Source organism: Agelaius tricolor, unplaced genomic scaffold (genome assembly GCF_023055355.1).
Source record: "Agelaius tricolor isolate 1412-34295 unplaced genomic scaffold, bAgeTri1.0.p SCAF_2, whole genome shotgun sequence".
In the NCBI taxonomy this organism is placed as follows: Eukaryota; Metazoa; Chordata; class Aves; order Passeriformes; family Icteridae; genus Agelaius; species Agelaius tricolor.
In genome coordinates this window covers 84,719,535-84,745,942 of record NW_027269262.1, presented here as the reverse complement: position 1 = coordinate 84,745,942, position 26,408 = coordinate 84,719,535, and the positions used below count along the sequence as shown (strand labels likewise).

General features: G+C 42.0%; 3 protein-coding genes across 20 annotated transcripts in view; 2 read left to right on the top strand and 1 right to left on the bottom strand.

The window, feature by feature from the left end:
- MTSS1 (MTSS I-BAR domain containing 1) overlaps positions 1-3,837 on the top strand; it is a 126,108-nt gene extending 122,271 nt beyond the window's left edge. For 9 of the 11 annotated variants that reach the window (XM_071421772.1, XM_071421771.1, XM_071421780.1 and 6 more), the window contains one exon: positions 904-3,837. In XM_071421772.1, the coding sequence (XP_071277873.1) occupies positions 904-1,589 (686 nt within the window). In that variant the 3' untranslated portion in view covers positions 1,590-3,837. The remainder of the gene's footprint in view (positions 1-903) is intronic. The other 2 variants (XM_071421782.1, XM_071421778.1) reach the window with 1 other exon arrangement.
- Positions 3,838-6,302: 2,465 nt separating this feature from the next.
- NDUFB9 (NADH:ubiquinone oxidoreductase subunit B9) lies at positions 6,303-10,037 on the bottom strand. Its single transcript, XM_071421770.1, is given in 5 exon segments — positions 6,303-6,542; positions 7,476-7,589; positions 9,480-9,672; positions 9,795-9,896; positions 9,898-10,037. Coding segments are annotated over 5 exon segments (666 nt in total). The 5' UTR covers positions 10,023-10,037; the 3' UTR covers positions 6,303-6,410.
- On the top strand, positions 9,925-25,890 carry TATDN1 (TatD DNase domain containing 1). 8 transcript variants are annotated; one of them, XM_071421761.1, is made up of 12 exons: positions 9,925-10,024; positions 11,405-11,470; positions 12,054-12,103; positions 14,397-14,460; positions 15,676-15,819; positions 15,919-15,961; positions 19,542-19,627; positions 19,733-19,773; positions 21,131-21,207; positions 21,882-21,952; positions 22,803-22,929; positions 25,637-25,890. In XM_071421761.1, the coding sequence occupies exons 1-12, from the start codon at positions 10,003-10,005 to the stop codon at positions 25,737-25,739; spliced, it is 894 nt and encodes a 297-aa protein (XP_071277862.1). In that variant the 5' UTR covers positions 9,925-10,002; the 3' UTR covers positions 25,740-25,890. The 8 variants fall into 8 exon arrangements, with proteins under 8 accessions (XP_071277862.1, XP_071277864.1, XP_071277867.1 ...); XM_071421763.1 differs by having other exon boundaries at positions 9,952-10,077; XM_071421766.1 differs by having other exon boundaries at positions 10,004-10,069.
- The last annotated feature ends 518 nt before the right edge of the window (positions 25,891-26,408 follow it).

The following is a 26,408-nucleotide window of genomic DNA, read 5'->3' as shown; positions in this document are numbered from 1 at the left end:
TTGGAATGCAGCCTGGATTTATTAACTATACAGAAACCTGCACTACTGCATAGTGTACTGAACAATTGTATTCTCTTGTGCACCGCTTCAGTGAGTTTCAGCCTAAGGATGCCACCAATTTAAAGAGGCTCCTGGAATTGTAAATGACACTGGTATTGCATCCAATACTTCTTAGGTCCTTTCGAAGCTATTGTCTCAGCAAATGCACACTCATGAGCTTTGCTGTCCTCAATCTGCTCTTGGTTTCCCTTAGTGACCTTTTATTTTCCTGCCTAGGCAGAAATGTTGTAATTGGAAAAAGACTCCATTGGAAACTTAGGCATAGCTAGAAAGCTGCAGTAAGTTGTTGGGCTTTGTACCCTGTTTCAGAACAACAGCAAGCTGAGAGAGACCAGACTTGATGTTTGCCAAGCCTTGTTTCCTCAGCACTTATGTGGAGAGGAAGGAACCCAGTGCAATTATTAAAGTTGAGGCTGAGTTTTCAGAGCTGACAGCTTGGATTTACTTTGTTTGCAAAATAAACAAATTTGCTGCTAAAATCACTGTTACACAGTCCCCTGAACCCACTTGCCTAATCTAAAGTACATTTTTCAAGTATTTCTATCTACAAGTGGTGGCACGTGGCTTGTAGGTTTTGGTATCTTCATGTTGGTGACAAATATGGAGCTCGTTCTCTTTCACAAGAGCCACGGGGCCCCTGCAGCTGTAGGACTGATCTGCTGTGATGCCTTCAGGCATCAAATCTTGGTCACAGAACCTTGGACTTTCTTCCTTCTAAAGGTGGAAACTCCTTTCATTCTTACTGACTCCAGGCTTTTTTAGCTACCTGTCCGTACTTCAGACTTACTGACGCGACTCAGCTGTCTGCTCCAGCTTGATCCTAACTCTGTCTTTTGGCATCAGTTTCAGATTATGATTATTTCTCTGTGAGTGGTGACCAGGAGGCAGAACAACAGGAGTTTGACAAATCTTCCACCATCCCAAGAAACAGTGACATTAGCCAGTCCTATCGCAGAATGTTTCAAACCAAGCGTCCTGCTTCCACCGCAGGTCTGCCAACCACGCTGGGACCGGTCATGGCCACCCCCGGCGTCGCCACCATCCGACGGACGCCCTCCACCAAGCCCTCGGTCCGGCGCGGCACCATCGGCGGAGGCCCCATTCCCATCAAGACGCCGGTGATCCCCGTCAAAACGCCAACCGTCCCCGATATCCCGGGGGGGCTGCCCGGTGCCCTCGCTGGGACAGAAGAGTGCCCCGAGCAAAGCCTGGAGTCTCCAGCAGCGGGAGAGGGCGGGCAGGCTGTCACCAGCGTGCCCTCGTGGAGCGGGCAGGCAGCTGTCAACCCTCCGGCGTCGGGCCAGAGAGCGGGCGCCGCCGAGGAGCAGAGGCAGGCGGTGCCCGAGGGCGAGGAGGGCGAGCGCGATGGGGTCGGCAGCCTGGCGCCCGCGGGGCCCGCGGAGCTGGAGCCCGGCGAGCTGAGCCCCGGCGATGCCCCGCAGGGGGAGGATATGCTCAACGCCATCCGGCGCGGCGTCAAGCTGAAGAAGACGACCACGAATGATCGCTCGGCGCCTCGTATTTCCTAGGAGAGGAGAAGCTGCCAGACTACTGAACGCCGAGGAGGAACTGTGAGAAAACGAATCTGTCTCTATCCATTCCAATCTGTAATCAGTGATTTTTTTAAGATACTCGGTAACAGACGGTCTGAAAGTACTCTAAAAGAGAAAACAAATGAAAGAGCGTAGTAAGACATAATCTTCAGTGGTGTTTTAATTTGTAAATATCAATGATTTTGTTTCTGCATTTTTTTGATCTAAGTTACACTTTTAATTTTTTCTGAAGGTGCCAAATCCCATTTACCTTTTTTATAACTCTCTTTGTAAAGTTTTAAATCATAGAAGAAAAAAAAAATTGTCGAGTAGTTAACTTCAGCAAATGAATTTAATGAAAATTTGGCTTTTTTGCAAGCTTTTGTAGAGCGCCTTGTAATAGTGAGGTTAAAAAATAGAACAATGGGACTTATTACAGTTTAAGTCAAACTATATGGAACGGATCGTCATTTAAGTATTTAAAAAAGTTTGAAAAGCAGGAATAAAAATTGACAATAAAGCAATATATAATGCAAGGAAGAAACCTGCAGTTGGTAGAGTTATTGGGGGGTAGTGGGGGAGGGAGATGCCATCAAAATAGCAGATGCTGTTGCACAAAAGTAGCCTAGTAGGATGAATTACTAGTAGCTTCATGGTAAATGCATCAGAATAAGCCATATTGGATTGCAGTGTTTTGTTTCTGTAGGGTGTTCTAAAAACTGAGTTTTTCCACATTTCTTTTTTGACTGCACAGCAGCAACTCTCAGTCACATGCATGCAGCCTTAACTGTGTAGGCTTGGTTCTTCCACCTTCACGTTTTGTTCCACTCATCCTTCCGCTGAATACAAACAAGGACAACAGGCTTAAGGCAGTTAAAAATGTGAAAACATTTGTAAAATGCAAGCAGGGAGTTCTTAAATGTTATCAAAATGCCTTTTTCTGACTGTGCCCAGCAGGCTGGGCACCTTAGAAAGCCCAACTATTTTGAGAAAACACTTAAAAATTTGACAGGTGAAACCAGCTTGTGATCTAATAAACTGCGAATGTTTCTTTCCAATACAGGGGCTTGTTTTTCTTAACTTCTTTTAAATGGCAGTTGATTGGCTTTTCTTAAATACCGAAAATAAAAGGGTTCAGGGGTGGGGGGTGGGGGGTGATACTGGCTTTTTGATAATACCGGGAGTCTGACCACTGTAATCTCTTTTTTTGTACTTTTAAGTAATGTTTTTTGGAACGCTATTGATAGAATCATTAAGAGTTGGATTTTTTCCTTAAAATAAAAGTAAGTTATTGCTGCAATACCAGTCTCCTAAAGCTGACAGAAATGTGCAGACCCCTTGGCATGACACGTGTTCCAGTCAAGGCAATCCAGAAGGATGTTGTCTGCCCACCCACATGTGGAGGGACACCAGACTCGCGGATCCGGGATTGTTCCAAAATGCACCAAATAACACACGTAAGGGGCTGGTTTCCACCACACACTGCAGATTTCTGTTGGCTCTAGACTTGCCTACATGACCTCTTATGCTTTAATACATAACTGCATTGGATGTGAAACTTCTAGTAACTGTGTAGTCACTGTGTTCTATATGACATTTTACACTGCTGTGCTTGCTAAACTTTTTTTTTTGTTATGGCTTAAAAGCAAAAAAAAAAAAAAGCATGATTCTTAGAAAATATTAAACCTTCCTTTCTTTGAAAAACAAGCTCCTTATTACAGAATATAATAAACAGTAGTGCCTGTGGTGTAGCCCACCAATCTTGATACAGTAGCTGATGCATTGTGCAAATGAGGCTTTGAGATGGTTTTTGCGTAAACAAAAACTGTTAGGAGATAATCTCAATAGTTAAAAGTGTTATTTAAACCTTTGAAATAAATGGATGTAACTGTACCCAAGTACAGCTTTTCACTTGTTTAGTTCTTAAACGTTAGTATAATCAGTAAAATTTAATATAAAATGTTGCCAAATTCAATGTAGAAAGAATGTGACAAAACACTTTGGATAGTTCTATTGTTTGTGTTTTTGCATATTGTAAAAGCAGTGTCACAGCTGAAAAATAAATTGTTTCTAATGGTAAATTATTGTGGTTTAGTTGCTAGTTTGTACTGAGAGTTGACCTCTCCCTGTGCAGTTTTTTGTTCTAAACTGGTATAAATAATTGCTGTAAGTGTGTCTCCCTTCTACATTGTAATGATTGCTTAAGCCTACATTATAAATAAAGAACTGCTGAAAAACTCCTGTATTTTGCTTCTTAAAGACTTTTTGCTTCCAGAGCATTGGACATCAATGGTGGCCTTCAAGATCATGCAGGTTCCATCTGCGTGTAATTGAAGCAAGAGAGAATTAAAAACCAAGTAAATAAAATGGCATAAAGCTATGTTTTACTGATGGGCACCAGCAGGGTAGCAGTGGAGCAGAAGTGCAGTGCTAACGATGGAAATTCCTGTTAAACAGTAACAGATGACATTTCCCTGCACCTCACTGTTGTTACCTGGCCAGGAAGCACAGATGACTTTGCATTTTTGTGCATCCATCTCAGTGCTGGACCACAGTTCCTTAGGCCAGAGGAGGAAAATTGCTGCTGTCGACACTGCCTGTGCTACAGCCAGAATTTATCAAGCACAACACCAGCACCATCTCCCACAGCTCCCCCTGAAAACGATTTTGTTCAGCTTTCTCAGCACTGAAGGCAGAAAGGGGAGGATGTTGTTCCCTCTTGGAGTTGCCACACAATAGCCTGGTTTCTTTGCTACTGCAATGATTTCATTTTTATCTAAAGGTATCCATTTGTTGCTGCACTGGGCTTATAAGGCCAGGTTTAAGTAGCAGGGGGCTACAGGAGTGGCTTCTGTGAGAAGCTGCCAGAAGCTTCCCCCATGTCTGCAAGAGCCAATGCCAGTTCCAGGATGGACCCACTACTGGCCACGGCCGAGCCCAACAGTGACAGTGGTAATGCCTCTGGGATAAAAGATTTAAGGAGAAAAAAGTTGCTGTGGGACAGCAATAGCAGGTGGGGAGAGGAGTGAGAATATGTGGGAGAAACAGCCCTGCATACACCCAGGTTGTAAGGAAGGAGGGGCAGGAGCTACTCCCGGTGCTAGAGCAGAGATTCCCCTGCAGGAGATGCAGCTGTGCCCCTGCAGCCCATGGAGGCCCAAGGGGGAGCAGAGATCCACCTGCAGCCCGTGCTGGAACAGGTGGATGCTCAAAGGAGGCTGAGAGCCCATGGAAGCCTGTGTTGGAGTAGGCTCCTGGCAGAACCTCTGGAACCCTGCAGAGAGAGGCCCTTAGGTCAGTTTGGGTCAGCTGTCCTGAGTCCTGACTGTCCCCTCCCAAGATCTTTCCCACCCCCAGTCCACTGGTGAGGGGATGCCAAGTGGCCACGCTGGATGTTGTGGAGCACTGGTGTGCTCTTCACACCTTCCCAGGACAATGAAGGTTGCTCTGTATAAAGTTGACCCATCCCATCCCAATACAGTCAGGAAGATGTTAAAGGAAAAACCAATGTGGTTTGGCTGGAAATGTCTCCAAAAGGATCATAGTTTGATTCCCCCTTCTCTCTATGGCTGTAGAGCATCTTGTCTCACTCGGGTGTCAGTGCTTTGCTCAGCTGTTTCAATACTGAAGGCACTTGTTCCAAGTGACAGCTCCAGCCTGAGGTGTGGCATGTGCTGAACAGCTGTGCTGGAAGAGGGCACACCTCAATTCCATCACTACTTTTAACTGAGCACAGAGAACAGATCCTGCTTCTTGGCAGGAATGAAAATATAAGCTGTGGAATATGTAAAGCTGCTGTTCTGGAGTTTTATTTTCAAAATTCATACCTATTTTAGCACGCAGACTTACTGTAAAGGAGCAGATTGAAAGTTTCTAAAAATCAACCAGATTAAAGCCTTATTCCTGAGCTATGTATCTTTGGTTCTTAGAAGAGCTGAAGCTTTGTCATCTTTTGTTCAATTGGGGTTCAGAGAAATATTAATCTTTAGGCTTAAACATGGGCACAGTCAAGTAACTACTGTAGAATGGAAGTCAGATTAGGCACCCTACATCTCCTAGCCCTAAAAACAGGAAAACAGCTGAAGGACCAGGTTTTCCTATGAGCTTTTGCTCAGTGGCTGTATTGCATCTGTTCTCTCACAGGGCAGTTACTATGTTAGCAGAACTTCCCCTGTGTTGTACCAGTGCTTTGGGAATGTGGCCAGGAGCAAACAGCTTTTTGTCCCCACTTCATTGTGTCACACTGCCAGAACCATTTGTGACCCAGGAACGGGCACACAACAGCCACAATCCTCAGCAGCCCACGCAGGTTAACTGATACAGCTCAGTGGTTATCTGGGCTTCAGTTTATGTGGGGATCAATTTTCCTTTGGTTTCTACAGCACTGGTATCCATGCCATGAGGAAAGCACCATATTGTAAATGAAGTTTGTGTCTTGTGAGATTTGATACAAAAGTGAAAAATGCAGCCAAGAGCCTAAGGAGGAGGGAAGGGAGAGAAAGATGTCTTTATCCTGCAGCAAGGTCAGAAATACCCTCATTACAAGAGAACCTAAAGCCCATGTCTGCTGCTGCATCTTTAACTCCAGCTTTAACACTTTGCCTGTATTTAGTACCCCATTCCAAGTTATGGGGCTGATCTGAACTGCCTGCACAAGCTGACAGTGAAGCATCAGTGTGTCAGAGGAGAGCAGTGTGCCAGAAAAACACCTTTTCTGTTACTTTATTTGGCTTTATTTTATTACTCTGAGGAGCAAGTGGTCACTGAGGTGCCACCTGCCTGCAGCACAGACTGCTGCCATCCACACCCAAGGTGCTCTCACATGGGCTGTTCACGAGGTCGAGTGACATGATGCCACCACATGGGGGGCAGATGCCCTTCCTTACGAGCTGGAGGCAAAGCTTCAGTTTTTGGACCATCAGATGGAGTTTCTTCTTGTAACTGCTTAACCTAGAAGACAAGACACAGAACTGCTTTAGCAATTAACACACACTTCCATTTCCAGTGCCCAGGCAACGAGCAAAACGAAGAACCACTGGTTCTTCTCTACTTCCACAGAGAAGAATCAATGGTAACACCTTTGGCTGACAGGTTTCATGTTTCCCAACTTTAACTTCCACTCAGTAATCACTGTAGGCTCATACTACCTAATTAAGAAGGAATTTCTAGGAGCAAGAAGTGATTTACAAGGGAAATTTCACTTAAAAGGTCATTATTTCCATGTAGTTCACATCCACCATGACTCTCTCAAACAGCCTGAATTGTGCTGCTCGGGAAGCTGACAGATAATTCTAAGTCTGGACCAAGTTTCCCTGCAGTCAGTAAATAGGAGACTTCTGTTCCTGCATGTCACCAGCAGCCCCTCACAGGCTTTCAATACCTGTTTCTTGAAGCAGCACAAGTGCCACATTCCATACAATCCAATTGAAACAGAGGACTGTTCTAAGAACACCAACTTCTTCCAACCAAATCTCAGTTCAGGATGGCCCAGAAATTGGTCTCAATGCCCAGCTGATGACCACTGCAGCACATCACCTTCAAAGGTGTAACCAGAAAGTGTCAGAGCTCCACAGCAGAAGAAGAGGAATTCTCTGGTTATTCTCCTTTCATCCAACTTTGGATTTCCGCCCCCCCACAAAACTGCTGTAACAGCTCTTACAAACTAACACAAGGCTGCAGGTTCAGCTTTAACTTCAAATTCCCTTCACAATCCTCCAGAAGCTGTAACAAATGTGTAGGCATTTTAGGTTGTTTCACACTGACAAGGGCTCCAGCACTGAAGAGTCTAACTGAGGCTGCAGTAATTTTTCCAAGAACACATCTGTGCCATACAGGATACCTGTGTGCTAAAGAGACTTTCCTTTGCATAGAGCAAGCACTGACCTCTCTTTCCCAGCTTTCCCTCTGCAGCTTCTTCCACTGCTCTCGTTTGGCAAAGTAATCAGGATACATTGCCTTCTCAGAAGGGTGCCAGAAATCCAAGCACCATTCAGGAATCTGTTGAAGAAAAATATCATTTAAAATACTATTTTTTATATATGAAATCACATTTGTGCACACTTCAGAAGAACGAAACACAAAGGCTGAAGCCAGTCTTACTCCCTAGGGGGTTTTCCCATTCTAAAGTACTACATAAAAACACCATTTAAGAGCTGCCTGACTATCTCAAGGCACGTGGCAGAGGGCAAAACTTCACACATTATCCTGATCCACAGGAAATCACCACAGTGACTTGCTTAAATCACAGCATTCTAAAACAAGTCCCAGGTCATCTCAGTTTACTCTAAACTTCTCAAAATAATTCCATCTGGTGTAGGAGAAGATCTGATTTCTTCCCTTCCTTCTCTCAAAGGCAGCAGGTTAGAGGAATCCTTCTCTCCAACTACTGATTTATTTTACTTGACAAAGACAGAACAGTACAGCTCATTTCTGCTTATCTACAACTACTAAGAAATGAGCAGTTTCTTAGGCCTTTAAGATCTTGAGAATGTTCTGACCTCTAAGGCCTTGTGACAAGGGAAAAAAGCAAAATTTATAATTTTGCAGTGATTTAAAAAAAATCAAATTGTTTACATTTTAAAGAGAGGAACACTGATTAAAAAACAAAATCCCACCAAAACACCCAATTAAAAAAAAAAAAAGAAAGAATTTGCTCCAGTACCATCATACATTTAGTGACATTCACACTTTTCTCTTCCTGCTGTGATTCTCATCACAGAACAAATGTTTGACTGAATGGAAATAGCACAGCTGCTGAAGTAAATATCCACCCACAGTAAGCTCCAATTAAAACCACCAATCAGCCTGAGTTCTAAAACCTACATTTTGGAGCAGCATCCACAATGGACAGTCACTGATACACAAACCAGCCAAAACCTTGTGACAGTCATTTTGTTAAGACAGTTTTAGCCCATCAAACTGGCAAAAGAAAGCATAACCCAGTCTGTGTTTCTGTATGAAGACTAATATTGATCATTTATTGCTCAGCTGCCTTTTTTTCTGTCCACACTCTCTGTCACTATTATCTACTACTGTTCAGGTCCTTGACCTTGGCACCAGTTTAAGTAAGTTCTTCTCTTCTCTTTTCACTCATATATTCTTTATTCTACCCCTGATAAATCTGTCATATTTTTCTTTTTCCATGGCTTAATATGCAAAAAGATCTGACCAGATCCAGTCTTGTGCCAGCACTTTTTTCAAATTTGGGAGGAAATGGGTGCAAGCAGTCCCAGTATTAACTTCTAATGCATTAAAAAGATGATGCCAAAAAAGCAAAGTCCCTGTGTTTTTCTAGGGAACTTTTGCTCCTAAATAAAACAACCTTGATAGTCAATACCTGTAGAAGTGCCTTTAACAGTCTAAACATAAGGCTTCTATTTCCAGGCAGTGCTGCTCTCCCTCAGCAGCACACAAACTGCTCAATCTGGCACTGCAGCACATGAAGGGAAATGGTAACTTGTACCACTACTCAAATGCTGGAAGAACCATAGGACTGAGTGAAGGGAAGTCCGCACAGCCAAGGTGACACCTGAACCGAGCAGAGGAAGCCAGGCTGTGCTCGGGAGGCAGCAGAGCTCCCTGGGCACTGCTCACGTCCCTTCCTGTGCCAGCCTGACCTGCTTGGCAAAAGAGCACATGGTTATCCCCAGGAAAAAATCCCAAAAGAACAAGTAGCGGCGCTCAAACTGATCAAGAAACTCCATTTTCAAGGACCAGAGCAGCTCCTCCCACACAAGCAGCGAGGTGTTCATGGAGCGGTGAAGTGACCCTGCCGAGCCAAGCTGCGGCCCTGCCCACGACAAGCGACACAAAACAGGAGCAAAGCCAGAGCAGGAGCGCCCAGCAGGAGCGGCTGGGAGTCCCTTGTCCCCTTGTCCCTTGTCTCACCTTGTACATCTCGTACCGCTCGTACGCAACGCCCCCGGGGGAGTCGGCGAAGACGTACGGCTGTGGGTGCTGGCTGGCCCAGAACTCCTCCTCGCCGGCCTTCAGCAGCTCGGTGGCTTTCACCATGTCCTTCACATCCTTGTTCTTATCGAAGCGGTCCCTCAGGAGGCAGGCGAAGTAGCGGTACTTGTCTCTACGGACAGAGGTCACTCACAGTGAGGAGGAAACAACCACCCCCACCCCGGGCCCAGCCAACGCGGGGCGGAGCGCCCCGATGTGAGGGCGGCCAGCGCTCCCGGCTCCCCTCGCCCTCACCGATGGATGCACCAAGACTCGAGGTGCCGCAGGGATTTCTTGTACAGCCGCAGCACCTTCTGCTGGTGCGTCAGGTAGGCGGCCATGGCGCCCGGCTCCGCGGGCCTCCCTCCGCGCGGGGCATGCCGGGAGAGGGCGCGGCCCCGCCCTCCCCGCCCGCCCGCGCTGCCGCTGCCGCTGCCGCCGCCGGGGCGCGCCCGGAGCCGCCATGAGCCGCGCCAAGTTCATCGGTGAGGGGATGATGGGGAGGGCGGAGGGACCATGAGCCGCGCCAGGTTCATCGGTGAGGGGGCGGTGGGGAGAGCGGAGGAGCTATGAGCCGCGCCAAGTTCATCGGTGAGGGGATGATGGGGAGGGCGGAGGGACCATGAGCCGCGCCAAGTTCATCGGTGAGGGGGCGGTGGGGAGAGAGGGGGTTTCTGTCCCCGGGTCTTCGACCCAAGCCCCCGCTCCTCGCCCGGTGCCGGGCCGAGGCGGCCGCCGCTACCCCACTGCGTGAGGGGCCGCGCTCAGCGGACGGGGCTTCGGGCTGAGCTGTGGCAGTGGCAGGGCTTGTCCCAGCCCTTCATCCAGTGCTTGTCGCCTCCTACCCCTTACCCAAGGTTTGTCGCAGTCTCTCAGGCTTATTACAGTCTCTTAGGTTTGTCCCAGCCCCTCTGCCAGGGCTTGTCACTTCCTGCCCCAGTCCCTGCTTGTCGCCTCCTGCGGTCCCTCCCGGTGTCCCGAGGTTCGGCGGCCTTGGAGCCCCTGGAAGCGTTTGGGAATGTTTGTGCTGTGTCCGGCACCTGGGGCTGCTGCTCCTCCGTTACCCCCAGCTCCGGGGCTCGGCCGCCCTTCGCTCCCTGTCCCGCCTTGGTGCATTAGTCGTGGTTGTTTCTGATTGTATGCAACTGGCTTGGGTGAAAATGTAAGTATTTTTAGGAAATTCGACGGAAAGCGTGTAAATAACTTCAAAAGGCCCTACGTGTTGCAGAGCAGCTTAGTATTTCCTTGGAAAATTCCCCTTTCCGCTAGAATCCGCGCTGGAAGCGCTGGCAGCTGCAGAGGTGGCTGCTCTGGAGCCGGTATTTGGGCCGAGGCTGCTGGGCCGGGCCGGGCTGGGCAGCTCCAGCCGGTACCTGCATTGCTGGTGTCCCGTCAGTGCTGCCGGGTGGCTGGGATGGCCCAGGGACGGCACTAGGAGGGAGAACAGGCAGCCCTTAGGAGGCCTTCCTCTGCTGCTGCTCCCACCCGTGAAAGGCTGTATGGGAGATGCTGCATTTTCCCTTCTTTAATGTCTGTTTGCATACATTTGTGTTTTCGTGTGAGAAGCAGATGTGTTTGCAATAAAAACATATGCGTGTTCACTTTGGTGGTTATGAGGACGTATGTAATAAACTCACAGAAAGTCTGAAGTTGTACCGAGGGAAAAGTTTAATTTTTCTGTCACTTCTAGTAAGGTGTAAGTTTTCAAGTTATGCAAGTAAACATATGCTTAAACATTTTATGACTTACCAGTGTGCTAGTTCGGGGTTTGGATAGGGTTTCTGTTGTCTTCCCTAGGTTATTAATACTCAGAGTAAAATACAGAACAGCTATAACTTCTAATTTCTATTTTTGGTTTTCCATAGACATTGGTATTAACCTGACAGATCCTATGTTCAGAGGAATCTACAGGGGAACACAGAAACATCAAGGTAAATATTTCTTTATCTCTGCTGGAAGACAGGATCCCTTTTGCTGAATTAGAAGCCTCTTGCATGTCAGAACATGATGTTAGGGTTTCTTTCTTCTCCTCCTTAAGTACTTGGGCTTAAAAAAGAAAGCCTGACTAACTAAGTTGGCTACCCTAACCAAAATGCATTGTCTTAATTGCTTTTTACATGCAGGTAACTGCTTCTGGAGCAAAATGGACACTTGCTAATCTACTTAGGATTGCATCGATAAACTGATATGAGAGTTATGAACAGTGCTCTGTCAATCTATAGCATTGCTGAATCACAGTTACTAATTATTATTTGGGGCTTTTTGCTCTTGTGACCTTTAGATATGGATGTAAAAGCAGAGAGCCTTCTAAAGTATGTGGAGAAACTTCCACTGACTTCACAGATTTAAATTGGATATCCAGTTATTGCACTTTGTTATTGTCTTATAAAGATTAATTAAGTATGTTTTAAAGATTTAATTATAAGAATTTTGACTGCATGAAAATTGAAAAGTAGTTAAACTATGCTGTAAAACCTCAAGTTCAATTTATGACATTTTTATGAACTTTTGCAGATGACTTTCTGGATGTAATAGAGAGAGCAGTCAAAGTTGGCATTAAAAAGGTAATTTCTTATAATGAAATGGTGTTAAAATTTTAAGCTGTTTTTTAATGTTTGGTTTTTTAGTGCTCTCCCACTAAAACAATGTTTGTGGGACTGAAATAGAGGATGCAGTAACTTCCTTCAGTAGCACAAAACAAAAGTGTTCTGTGCAGAGCGTGGTTTTTCCGTTTGCACAGATCATTATTGAAGCTGATTGTTTGAGTTCAGTGATACTATAGGTGATGTGGAGGTAGAAGTTGTACAGTTTCAACAGAAAGATATTCTCCTCTGACCTGCTGCCATGAAGTGGTAAATAATTTTCCATGTTGCATTATAGGCAACCATTCCTTTTTTCTTATATTCCGTGTGGCTCTTAGAGAGTAAATCCAATGTGGAGCAGCTGTGGGAGCTGGGAATTGTTTAACCTGGAGAAAAGGAGGCTCAGAGGAGACCTCATCACTTACAACTCCTGGAAGGAGGCTGTAGCCAGGTGGGGGTCAGTCTCTTTTCCCAGGCAAGAAGTGACAGAAGAAATGACCTCAGGCTCTGTTCAGGTTGGACATCAAGGAGGAATTTCTTCCTGGAAAGTGTGGTCAGGCACTGCAACAGGCTGCTCAGGGAAGTGCTGATCATCTTCCCGTGGAAATGGTCAAGAAATGACTGGATGTAGCACTGAGTGCTCTGGTTTAGTTGACAGGGTGGCAGTGATCAGTCAGAGATGGAACTCAGTTGTCTTGGAGGTCTTTTCCAACCTTAATGATTCTGTGATTCTTAATCAACAATTACTGCTGAAGATCAAACTCTTCTGATTGAGGTTTTCAGATATTTCTATATGTAAAGGAAATTGGAAACTGCAGAAGAGCTGGGAGTGCCCACAAACACAGTTGAGACATCTTACTCATTGCTTGTAAATATTGGCTTACATGTATTAAAACAACATCCTTATGAGAGAATTTGTAACTCAGAACGTGAAATTGGTATTTCCAGCAGTGCATCACATCCCATAGTTTAGCCTGTCTCCCTTTCTCTCAAAACTGAATAAATTTTTGACAAAAAAATGAATTACCATAGAATACAGTGCATACTGTCACAAACTGTTCTACTGCACTACCAGATTAGAAATAAAGAAGCAAATGCTCCTATAGCAGGAACAGGCATCTTGGGAGTTTGTTGAAAAATTCTCATCTGAAAAGAATGGGAAATGCACTGGGAAGCAAAAGAAGAAAACTAGTGATGGAGAACTTACTTCACTGCAGCAAATACAGGAGTGAGGTCACATTTTTATGTGCTGTCTAAGTGCTATTTAATTTTTATACCACCCTCTGAAAATAAGTGTAATTTTTAAAAAAATTATCATCAAAAATAGATTATCTGCGTAACTTTCTCAAGATGCACAGTGGATTGAGAAATGTTGTGCAGGAGTTCCTGCCCTTAGTTGCTCTCAGTCTTGCTAGTGGCCTGCAGTGTCAGAAGCCTTTTCAATCACGGATTGTTCCTGCTTGCCTAGAACCTTAATCTGCTGATTGGAAAGTACTTTTATTTTTCTGTATAGCTGCTGCTTTATGGTAATTTTTTGTGAAATTTTGCTCTATGTCATGTATGCACTGAGCCATTTTCAGCTTAACATTTCTCAGTGATGTCGTTGGGATGTGTCATGAGTGCCCTGGGAGTGTGGGAATGTCTGAGCTGGTGCTGACAGAGCCTGCTGGATAGCACCTGCAGGGGAAGAGTTGTCCAAAACCAGTGTAGACATGGCTGTTACAACCTAGGGTGAAATATTCTGCAAGTGGTGGTTCAAAAAGTACATTGTAGGCAACAATTCTCCTATGATAATGTTAAGGTAAAAATAAAAGATCAGAGATGGAAATTCTTAAATTTATAATCCCAGCTCTGATACAGACTCAATTTTTGGTTTAACTATTTACTCATGTCTTGTTTTGGGTCTTTCCACAGCTGTAAGACAGGGAGAATATTTCTAAGTATCAATTCTTGATAAATGCAGTCTTCAGTCATTGTGTGAGGAAGCTAATATTGCTGCAAATTGAAGTATTTTATTCCTTTAGTGATTTAAATGCTTAACATACAAGATACTTGAATAAGAGGGAAAAAAAAATAGTTTACAGCCTACTGTATTTACTAGCTCCTGAGGACCATTGAGGTTTATTGCTGATTTATGAAATCTTGTTTTATGTATGTTAGTAATTGTATTCTGATGTTCTCTGTTGAGATCTTTCCTTGTATTTGTGTGTTTTCTAAAACATTCTGTTTAAAGTTCAAAGAACATCCACACTGACAGTATTTCTCTTGTTTCAAGTTTTTGATTACAGGTGGGAGTCTAGAAGATAGTAAAGATGCATTGCAGCTGGCCCAGACAAATGGTATTTTCACTTTAAATTTACATTGTCGGTCAAAAATATAACCTCTGCTCTCAGAATTGAGTTCAAGAGGACCTGCCTCAGAGGTGTTTACAGACTCTCAGATTCAAATGAGAAATTACATTTCAGAAATTACATTTGCAGTGGGATGAATGCATTGTGTATGAGTTTGTGTGTTGCTCTTTAGATCCCTGATGCTGGAAGGAATCACTCTTTTCCTGCATGTTCTATTTCTAAATAAAAACAGAAATTATAGAAAATTTCTGGAATAAAAATATTGATACAAATTTCTGTTCTAGAAATAAGATAAAGTGCTTACATGTTGTGAAATATATGGGGTTTGTTGGCTCTTTGTTTGTTTTTTAAGTCTATTATGACCAGCTTGATCAAGAGAGGTATCTTTCTTTTGATCATTCCTCTGGCTTTTCCTTCCTTTCTGTGAAAGGAGAATGGCTCTTCTTTTTTCTTTAGGCAGATTTCATTCCACTAATTACTTAAATATGTATTTGAACTAAAACACATGATAAAGTACTGTTACTAACAGAAAGATAAAATAATTTTGGTTTGAATGAACCCAAGGAGATAATTTGGTCCAAGCCAGTCCACATCCCCAGTTCCCATCAGGAAGGCAGGACTGGCTTGAACATTAGGGCCAGTTGCTCAGGGCCTTACCTGTTTTTTCCCTTCCCCAGTGCTTTTACACTTAGCAGAAATGTTGGTATTGGCATGGTAATCTAGATCAGATACTTGGGTAAATCAGGAGATGTGAGCTCTGAAATTCTCTAACAGCTTATGCAGGGGACACGAGGGAAATGCTCTCTGCAGTTCTTACAGCTGGGATAAGCTGATGCATTTTGAACAAGATGTATTTCTAAATAATCTCAAGAGGTCTCATCCAGTCTCAACAATTGTATGATTTATTGGGGGCTGCTCCACCAGAACAGTTCAGCTCTAAGCTGCAGTTTTGGAGTACACCAAATAATGTGTACTAAAAGAAGACATGTGCACATGCCCCCACTGGAGATACTGTTTGACATTTTTAAGAGAGAAAATGTCTGTCTAATGAAATTGTCACTAAAATACGGTCAAAGGGAGTTTTCTTTTAAAATTGTGACCAATAAAAAAATCTCCAGAGGTGATGTTGTCTATACCTTAAATAAATTTTCTTTTTTGTTTTTTTTTTTTTCCTTAAAACCTGCTAATACTCTCTTGTTTTAGACATGTTTTTCAGTACAGTCGGCTGTCATCCTACTCGCTGTGGAGAATTTGAGCAGAGTAGCCCTGAACAGTATTTATCTGAATTAAAAAATCTGATTGAAAAAAACAGGACAAAGGTAGTAGCAGTTGGAGAATGTGGCTTAGGTAAGTGTACTCTTACTACTTCAATATTTATTTTTTCTAGACATATCCTAAAAGAAATCCTAAAATACTAAATGGGGTTTTTGTTCTTTGTGTTTGTAGATTTCGATAGATTAGAATTTTGCCCAAAGGACATCCAACTCAAGTAAGAAACTTTTGATGACTGTGAATTGACTTGTAGCAATTTACAGTAGTGTTTTCTATCTTGTATTCTGCCATGTAACTTACTGTCACATCTAGTCCTGAAATTTGTAAGGTTGGGCCCAGAGCTTTTTGGCAGAAATGGGAATTGAAAGAAATATGCCTACATTCAAATAGTGCAATGTGCTCATTGACATATGCCAACATGTCTTTTTCTGTAAAATAGACCAGAAATTGTGGATTTCTGGGTGTGACAGATGTTAATTCTTGCTAATAGTTAAGAGCTCTAAGGGAATTATGGGGAAAAACCCTCATAAATGTAGTGTGTGAAAGAGTTGGGTTGTTGAGTGAAAGGCATGAGGAAAGGAGCAGAGCTATCAAAAGCAGTGGTAAAAGTAGTGGGTAAAGAAGAGCTTTTAGTAAGGAAGGTGTTAGCTGATAATGGGGAGCTGATAGTAAAGGTTGTCTCAGGAGGTGCAGCATAGATGCTGAATGGAAGGAAGCTACCACAGCCCCTACAATCAGGCTGTATTCTTCATTTGAGAACTTCTCTCTGCTGAGGGAACTGATTGAAAGATATAGGTGATAAATTCACATAAGATGAGTGATTAATGAATTACATTTGCATGTTACTGTTTTGAGTAATTTAGTCACTGGGGGGCAGTGGTTGGTTTTGTTTTTTCTCATTGCTGCATATTAGCAGTAGGAGGATTCTTCATAATGCTACAGACCTACAGTGAAATACTCAGCAAAGGGGACAGGACTTTTTGTCCTGGTAGAATTCAGTGTATGTGAAGTTCAGCAAAGCACACCTTAGAGTATAATCTGTTTCTTTTCTGTGGCAAACTAAAATACTGATGGAGTATCACATTTTAACATCCTTAACTGCCTTGATGTTAGAGAAAATATATATGTCTCATTTCCTTGTCCAATGTACTGCAGCTGAAGAGCAGCTAATTGGGTGCACTGAAATAGAGCTGTAAAGAAAGAGATGACAGGCTGATCAGTGGACCAAGCAGAGGAAGGCAGAGTGAAATACATGGGGACAGTTCACTGGTTTGCAGCTGCTCAGGAGTTCAGGTGCAGCAGTCACGGGGAGCGCTGGCACGCAGCTGCATACTTTCCCCACAGAGGAGCAGTAGGTTTGTTTCCCAGCAAATATCAGAGCATGACCTCTGTTTCATTTAGTACTTAACCAACGTTTTTCTGGCTGGTTATGCTGTGTTTTCTTTTGTATAATTTTCACCTGTACATTATTTTTGATGCTTTTTTTCAGTTTAAAAGTTAATAAGAATCTAATAAAGATGAAATTTCTTTGCTGTAGTGTTCCTAAGAACTTTTTATTTCAGAAATCTTCCCATTCTCAGAACTTTTCCAACAGAAAGTGGTGATTTGAATGGTAGTAAGATGAAGGTACTGCCTTCATATTAAAGTGAAAGCTGTGTTATAAATGCCCTGGTAAGCATATAGAAGTTTGACATCTTCTGTACTACTGGGAGGGGTCTGTATAATCACAATATCACATGCACCATTACTCAAATTAAATCAGAAGTGTTTGTCTGGTGATCTGCCTCAGCAAGGTCAGTTTGCTTTAGCTCCTTTACTGTCTTGATCCTGTAGCATTTGAACGTGATGGTCAAAACTAAGCTTGCTCAAAGGAACAGGTTGTTCCTTAAGCACTGGAACTCATCATGGTTAGTTTCCTACTGAGTTATTTTATTATCATTCCGGTCACTGTATGTCTGGTTTCTTCATGCTTTTCCGGGGGTTGGGCTTTTAAATTTTTTTTTAATTATTATTTTTGTCTCTTCAATAACTGCCCCATCCACCTCCCCTTTCAACATGAGTTGGGCTTTGTTGTTGCTAGGAATGGAAAAAGCTTGAGTTACATTTCCATTTGCAGGGACACTAAACTTTGTACTTTAAAGGGCTCTATCCTTCTCAAAATTAGATGGAAATTGGCTAGTAGGTTACTTAGAGAGATTACTTGCAGTTCTGTCTCTAAAACCTCTTTCCCATATGAAACAAGTATTCTGTTAAAAGAAAACTGACACCAAAAATCAAACAATTGTAGCTATTTAACCACAAGAGCAATCATGAATTGCAATTAATTTTTATTTAGTCAAACAAGCTAAACTAAGCACGATATCTAGACAAAGAAGATTCAAAGTAGGTGTAATGCATTCTCATGAATTTTCATGTCAGTTTTCAAGGTTACAGCTAATTTGTTTAACCTCTTATCTCAAAGATTTGCACTGATTAACAGGGAAGGTAACTTTGATCTGAGAAATATCAATTTGTAATATACAGAAAACAGTGACAATGACATTAAATTAAATGACCAATTGCATATTAGTTTAGGATGGGTTTTTTTGGTTGGTTTTTTTAGGAAAATGTAAATCAAACTAATGGTTTGCTGCCACTTACCCCTGATTGATAAGTGACTGATACACAGCAGCATATGATCACTGGAGTTTCCCTTTGAAATGGCTGTGATAGCTGGTGGTGGGAATTTCCCAGTGCCCTGGACTGTTTTAACAGCAACACCTCAAGAAATCCATATGTGCCTGGAGCCCCAGCCTGCTGGGATGGGCATTGTTGTTCTCCTGCTTCACCCAAGTAACATCATCTTTCAAATGGCATGAGGACACTGAGTCACCCATGCACTGCTGGCCTTCTGCCATGCTCAAGTTCCTCTGCTGTGTTCCTGAGCATGGGTGGTTTCCCTGCCTGGGTGGAGCAGGGCAGCAGAGATGTGGGATGGTAATTGCAGAGCTCCTGCTAATGACAAGCACAGGTTAGTTCAGTGCTGAGTAGTTTCCTTTGGCAATTGCATTGGGGAACCTGGCTGCCTCCTTACCTTCCTTCTGCCAACATTCCAGTGTCTCTTCACAGGGTGGGGCTTCCCTGTTACCCCCCCATCAAGAGCAGCTCTGAGGAGTACAGAGTTGGAGAGGGATAAAAAGGAGTGAAAAGGAAAGGATGCAGAAACACAGAGGAAGGGAGGGAAAACAGGTAAAGACAATAGGCAGAAGTATGGTGTCTAATCTGATATTTGTTCCACCCCAAGAGAGTGGATTGTTACTCACAGGTCAGCAGCTCTGATGCACTTTGGCCACTGGAGGCTGGAGAAGCCTGCACAGTGCCCCCCTGCTCACCCTCATTGTGTTTATGAGTGCTTCTTGAAATAGTGGCCTCTGTCATCCTCACTCTCCCATTCCTGACATTTCAGAACTTTGTGGAAAGAACAGTCAGTTCCTCTTCCGTGAAAAATAAATAAATAAATTTAAAAAAATGAACTCCAGCACCCACACTACACCAGAGTATATGCTCAGCATGTATACATACATACATTCTGCAGTACTGAGGCTCTTGGCCACTTACCTGTCTTCAAGCATAGATCACAGCTGTGGCAATACACATAGGAAAGAGGTTCTTTTAAATCCTTGCACAAATAAGAACTTTTGCATGGCAAATCCATTAATTCTGTCTTTAGCGCTGGAGGACAGAAGCTTGGGTAAATTTTTTTTACTGTCTTTGTTATTGCACTGAGTTTCTCTTTAAAGGTGAATTTTATTTTACAGGTATTTTGAAAAACAATTTGACTTGTCAGAGCAGATGCAGCTGCCCATGTTTCTGCACTGTAGAAACTCACATGCTGAATTTTTAGGTGGGTTTTGTTTGAGAATTTCATATTTAGATCAAATTCTGAATATAAAAATCTTCTATATTCATCTGTTATAAAGCTGTTTTATATTTTTATTTCATTTCCTAGACATAATGAGAAGAAACAGAGATAGAGTAGTAGGAGGGGTGGTAAGTATGGACTTCAGTGTAGCATTCATTTTTCTATGCATGTGTGTGAATATTGTTGCTTAATATGCAATTTCTTGTTTGTCATAGAATCTGTGTAGGCTTCCTGTTACATCATTTAAGCTGTTATTAATTAGTAAATTTTCCAGTCCCTTTTGCTATTTTTATTTTCATTGCTTATTCAACAGGATTTTTGCAAGGTTAGAAGATAGGCTGAGAAAAAGCTCTGCAGCTGATGTGAACAGTTTTTCTTGGCCTGCCAGCAGGACAGTCTGAGCACCTCATAATTGACATTGGCCTTTTCCCAACTCCTCAGTGTCTGTAACTGCAGTGCATTCAGACCACAGATCATTTAGATGCTTGTTCCCAGTGGAAGCCATAACCTCAGACATTTGCTTCTGACGTTGGACATAGTTTTCAAATTAGATCCAGATGGAACTTTTGATTACTTTATGTCTTTAGATATTCAGATCACGTTTTTTAATTCAAGTCTAACAGGAAAAGCTTTGGGTGAAATGGGAAGTCCAGCAATGCTTTTTCAGGTTTCCATTATGACTGAATTTTTCAAAAGTAATAAATGCTCGTGATTCTGGCATGACACCACACCTCCTACAAGAATATTGCAGTCCTCAGGTTTGTCCTTTGTTCCCACAAAACCCTTCCCCACACTCAGTGCTTTGCATGTGTAATGAAGTCTCTCCTTCCTTCCTCCCTTTCTTTTTGCCTGCATAGCCAGGAAAGAGGGGAGAAACGAGCAGGCATCTTCAACTGCCTGTCCCTGTCACAGCACAGGGAAGCAGAGCAGACAGTCTCTTTGCTCCACTTAGGCTGAGAAGATGCAGTTCCCAGCTGCATTACACTGTGTAACTTGTGACCCTCCACTTTCCTCTCTGGAATGACCAATGGACTGTCTTGCTAGTTCCAGTGGACTAGCTGACACCTGTGGAGAACAGAATGCTGCTCTTATGGTGGCCCTGACAGTGCCTTGAAGGGAGTACTGAGGAAAGAATATAAAAATTCAGCATGCACAGGATTACTTCCTGAGTATGATCTCCCAGTTACAGGGAGTTCCAGGGCCAAAAGAGTATCACTGGATAGGCCTTTTTACACATCTCTATCACTGTTTTAAGTGTAGTAACCACTTCTAGTGCAGCATTCAGATCACTTCAGCCTGAACTTTGCTCAAATTCAGAATCAACTGAGCCATGTCCCATCTTGATGTCTGTCATGAAGTGTAATGCATACTGTTGAAGATATTTGATGCTAATAAAAGGTAATACATACTTTTGAATGACTGGAATTTTAATAGAAGTACATTAGTATTTTTATATGTCTGTGTATCTATATTTATATGTTCTAGGTACATTCTTTTGATGGCACAAAGGAACAAGCAGCAGCTCTAATAGATTTGGATCTTTATATCGGAATAAATGGCTGGTAAGTTCTTTACAAGAAATACAACTGCTTTAAAATAGCAGCTGTAGTGAACTCATTGCTTTCTTTTAAACAGTGAGGTCAAGTTTTCAAAGCTCACTAGACCCTTAATCATCTGACAGATTTAGAATTGCTCACATTAGTCTGTTAGCCATCAAAGCTCTTGCTGTGCAGCTCAGTGAGCTAATCCATGTCCACTCTACTACCTTCAGGACAGTCCTTGCTTGTAATTAAATAAGGTTGTTGAACATGGGAAGGTTCCTTCTGAGGAGCATTTAAAAAACAGCCTGACTTTAAGGTGCCTGTCAAATGCTGGAGTAATGCAAATGTAACGTGAGTGCCTCATCTCCTGGTTATGCAGTCTGGATTCTCAGCAGTCACCTGGCCAAATGCCAGCCAGCACCACTTTGTAAGGTACAAAGGCTGTCACAGGCAAGCAAGGGCAGCCAAAGGGGTTCTGCAGCTTACTGGGGTGAGATGGCCTCTCCACTAACTCTAAATTTGCTGTTTTCTGCACAGTTTTAGTTTACAGGCAGTATTGTTAAAAAAGGAAGCAAATTTCATTAATGAACAAAATTATTTAGGGAGCTGTCTTTGCCACAAAACACTGTAATAGGCACAACACTTTAATATGCTTTTTATGGTTTTTTTTTTTAACCAAACTCTAAATTTTCTAGTTCACTGAAAACAGAAGCCAACTTGGAAACACTGAAATCAATTCCTAGTGAACGATTAATGATAGAGACTGGTAAGATTTTGTATCTTGGTCAGTTTGTGACAATGGCAATGAGATATACTGGTGTAGCAATCATAAAGCAGAATCAAGACCTAAAGAATTCAGAACACTGGCTGTTTTCTTTACTTGAGAAAGCAGTTTACAGAACTACTATTTTCCAGCCTTCTGCTGGAAGGAAAAAGCTGCTGTGTCAGTTCCTGACGTTGCAGGGGAAGATGAAAATGACAAATTGACAACTTGGATTTTTAAATGTACCAGAATCCTGCTTAAGTATATTTTAAAATGTAGCTTGCTGGAGATGTGCCAAGCATTGGGCAATGGCTGTGCAGTAATGGCATTTGGAAAGAACTGCTCTTTAAGTGGAATAGGTGGAAGAATGCTTGAATTCCCCTCTTAGCCCACTGAGCAGTCATTTTAAGGGACTGATTAGGGATGTCGTGTTCTCTTTTTTCATGTTCAGTTATCAATAACTGACAGTACAAATACAGTATTTATTTTAATGTCTCACTCTTGAGAAAGGAAAATTGCAAACTGCTAAATCCTTAAATGTATTTGCACGTGAAGTACAGACCTGTTATACAGGAAGTTTCTGTGGAATGCTTGCAATATATCTGGCTCTCTTTATCATGTCAGAGGAAATTAGTGTTATGTATTATTATTGCTGATCTTTTCAAGTGTAAAATCCTGAAGATAGTCATATAAAAATCCAGGATGTTAAATTGCTCCTAAATTTCCTTTTGAGCTGGAGGTCGTTGCTGGAAGGAGATTGCAGGAGCTTTTGTCTGTAGAAGTAGTCAATCAAACTATCTCATGCCATTCTGAAACAAGTGCACTCCTAATTCTTTCATTCAAATTAAACTAGATGCACCTTGGTGTGGAGTGAAAAATACTCATGCTGGATCAAAATACATTAAAACTACATTTCCTACAAAAAAGAAATGGGAAAAAGGGCACTGCTTGAAGGACAGAAATGAACCCTGCCATATAATGTAAGTGTACCACTGCACTCTTACTTTAAATTCTTCAACTCTGATGTGAAAAAAAAATAGAAAAATCCCAGTTCACTAGTAATGTAGAAAATATAAATTAATTCTAAATATACTGAACCTTGTGCAAGGTTTTGCTTTATAAGCTGTGGAAAAAATTAGAAATCCTAATTTTCCTTACTTCAGCTATTCTGGATGTACAGTGCTCCAGTACCAATTTAATTTTTTCACTTGATGCAGTGTAGAAGAGGTTAAACCCTCCGAAGTAACCTGACTTGAATATTCATTGCACTCAGTTTTTGTTCAAGTAATTTTAAAAACTGATCCAGCCCTGGGGATCAGGGGACAGTCCCACAGGTGGGACAGTGCTGAGGCACCAGCAGTGCCTGTGACACAAACTGCCACAACATGCATTTTGTCAGGGAAGTTTCTTACTTCTGCTGTTGTGCTTCAAAGAATCCTGTGAAATTTAGATATGAATGACAGCAGCCAAGATACAGAGTAGTGAAAGAAAACTCCAGGGGCTTATGAACAGAATTGGTAAGCACAGACACTGTTTTCTGCCTCCTTTCCACGCAGTTCCTCACAGAAGTGTGAAAAAGAGGAAAATGTGTAATTGTTTTAGTGAAATGTTTAGCTATCTGCATTAAATACTATTAAATAGATGAAATACTATATTTTCAGAATTCCCTGTCTAGATTTTGAAATACTGCTCAGGATAATACTAAAGATCCAGGTATGCAGTTAAGGTGTCTAAACAAGAATTTGAGAAGTGAAGGGAAATCTGATGCTTTTCCAGACATGAAAGAACTTGGAAAACCACTGATGATGTAAAAGCACAGTTTAAGCTTACATGGTGACATCTCCTAGTGTTCAGATATAATCAATGCAATTAGGTCAATTGTAATATTTGTTAATTTTTGTTTTTAATTTTAAAAGTGAAGAGGACACATTAGCACAGAAGGGTTACTTCAGTATTTTAAGACTTTCTAGGGTCAGTCCATGATTTTGGAGTTGTGGAAGAGATCAATAGAAAACACTCTTCTGATCACAAGTGAAGGGCCTCCACTGTTACTATTTCAACCAGCCCATACGTCAATGACACCCCCCACATATTTGTCTGCTGCCTTACTTGTAGTTTACAGAAATGTTTCAGAAACCCCCAAACTCGAAATGCACAGTGTGTTCTGCATAGATGCAGAGTGCACAAATGCACTCAAGATTATTACACAAATGCTGTGCTTTGGCTTTTGCCTTCTTTTATGAAAAAAATACTGTTTGGCTCAACCTTTGAAATTATTATCCCAATAATGTTCATTATAAGCAATTGAATTTAAAGAACTTTTTAAACCTTAAGAAAAATGAAGAATGGTAACTGATAATTGGTATTTTGTGACTTCTCAAGTAGCAAAATCTGGTGTGAGGGAATGTTACTCAGTCCACAAAGCATCTTTAATATTTCAGGTATATATACAGTTTAATACAGCTCAGTTGGCAGGAGGAAATTACCATTTGTCTGGTTTTGGTAGTGCTTTTTGGACACCTTTCAGTTTTGATAGTGATATTTCTGCTTCATATATATATATATTTAGAACTACTCCCCTTGGAAGCTATTTTTTAAAAAGTTTAGCCACAAGAGACTTGTCTTTTCTCCTTCTGCAGTTTCACATACACAGTGTTACAGTAACTTACAGTTTTCTACTGCATCCAAGTGAGGAGAGTTAAGTAAACCCTAAGTCTTCTTGGGTGAAATTCTTTGATACTTGTTACTTATTTCGGTGTAGTCCTGATCTCACTCAATCTCACTGCTAATTCTGCATCTAGGAAAATATTTTCAATAATGTAATTATTAGGAGCAACTTCTCCTATGCTGTCTTTCAAAAAAAGTTTAGCTATTGCCTCAGCTTAGAGGCAGAATCCAAAGCCCACCAAACCTTACTACCAAGCTTAAGTTTCTTACTTTTCAAATTGGAGTTTAAAGTTTTTTTGCTGCTACTGGAAAAAAATCAAAGTATGACACATCTCTGGAAGGGTACAGAATATTACTTTTTTTTTTTTTTTTTTAAGAATGACTGATACAAAATCAAGAAAGCAATTGCAGAGAAAAGGTTGTGGCTTGGTTTTAATCATGTTCATCCCATTTCTTTTGCCTCCTCTTCCTGGCTTGTATCGAGGCCCTGAGCCTTTTGAAATTGCTCATTTAATATTTACTGCAAATACCTGGGCACATTAATCACGATTAAGCTAAAGAATGGGGAAGTAGGAGTAAGTTACTTTGGCAGCACTGTGCTCTGATAAAGCTGTGTCTGGAATTTAAGATTTCCCATAGACCAGTCTATTTATTCATAGTGCAGCTTTAGCCTTGACAGGCTAATGAATTTTTGTTTGAAAAATGAAGATCATTGATAAAGACACCCACAAAATGACACTTCCTTCAAAACAGAGAGCTGTTTAATTACCTCCAAACAAGAGTCAAAAGACCAAAGATGAGTCTGTACCAGTAAGCAAACCAGTGTTCAGTGTAAAGAAAATGGCAGTTAGTAACTTAAGAGTGAAGCTATTTGCATATCTGAGCACCCTGCCCTATTGCTCCTAGTGTAGGTTTTTATTCCAGCTTAATCTCAGTGAGTTGTACATACACATGCAGCAATCTGAAGTACATTCTGAAGTACTGGGTTTCAGTCTTCTAATATAAATCTTTCTTTTTTAGTCAAATACTGGAAATAATGGCGGCAGTAAGAGAAGATGACCCACTTGAGTTGGCCAATACTCTATATAACAACACCATTAAAGTCTTCTTTCCAAATATGTAAAGTTGTTTTTCTTACATTTATTCAGCATAACTTCAGTAAAGATATTGCAAAAATTTAAAAATCATCATTCCTGCAAGTTCTAATCAATGGAAGCCAATCTGTAGTGGGTTTGGGGTTTATGGTACAAGATTAAAGCTGCTTTTGAAAAGGTGGTCTGCATTTGTGCAGTTTCTCAGCCCTGCTCCCCTTTCGTCAAGATTCAGGATTGACTTCAAGGCCAGGCCATGCCTGTAACTCCAGCTAGCAGTGGAGGCACAGGATGAGCAGCAGGCCGCTGCATTCACATGGGAAGCACTTCAAGCCTCTGCTGGCAGTTCAGGAGGGTCAGACACGTCCATGGCATGCGCTTTGCTGCTGCACCAGAAAGCTGAGCAGTGTCACCTTTTGTTCCACATACGCAAATGCTATAGCATTAAGTCTACCAACCTAAATTTTTAAATTTTTTTTTAAAAACACAATTCACTAGTTTTTTTGCAATAAAGCTCTGCTAATACTGAATTTTAAGTAAAGCTGCTTTGGCTCAGGCTTTCATTTTCTGAGTTGACCGGCTGAACAGTCTATTTTCACCAGTATTTTTCATTTGCATCCAGAAGACATTGATTGGGGATTACTGGTATACAGTCTTTGGCACAGCATTATCACTACCTCAATTAAAGAGTGTTTTTTCCA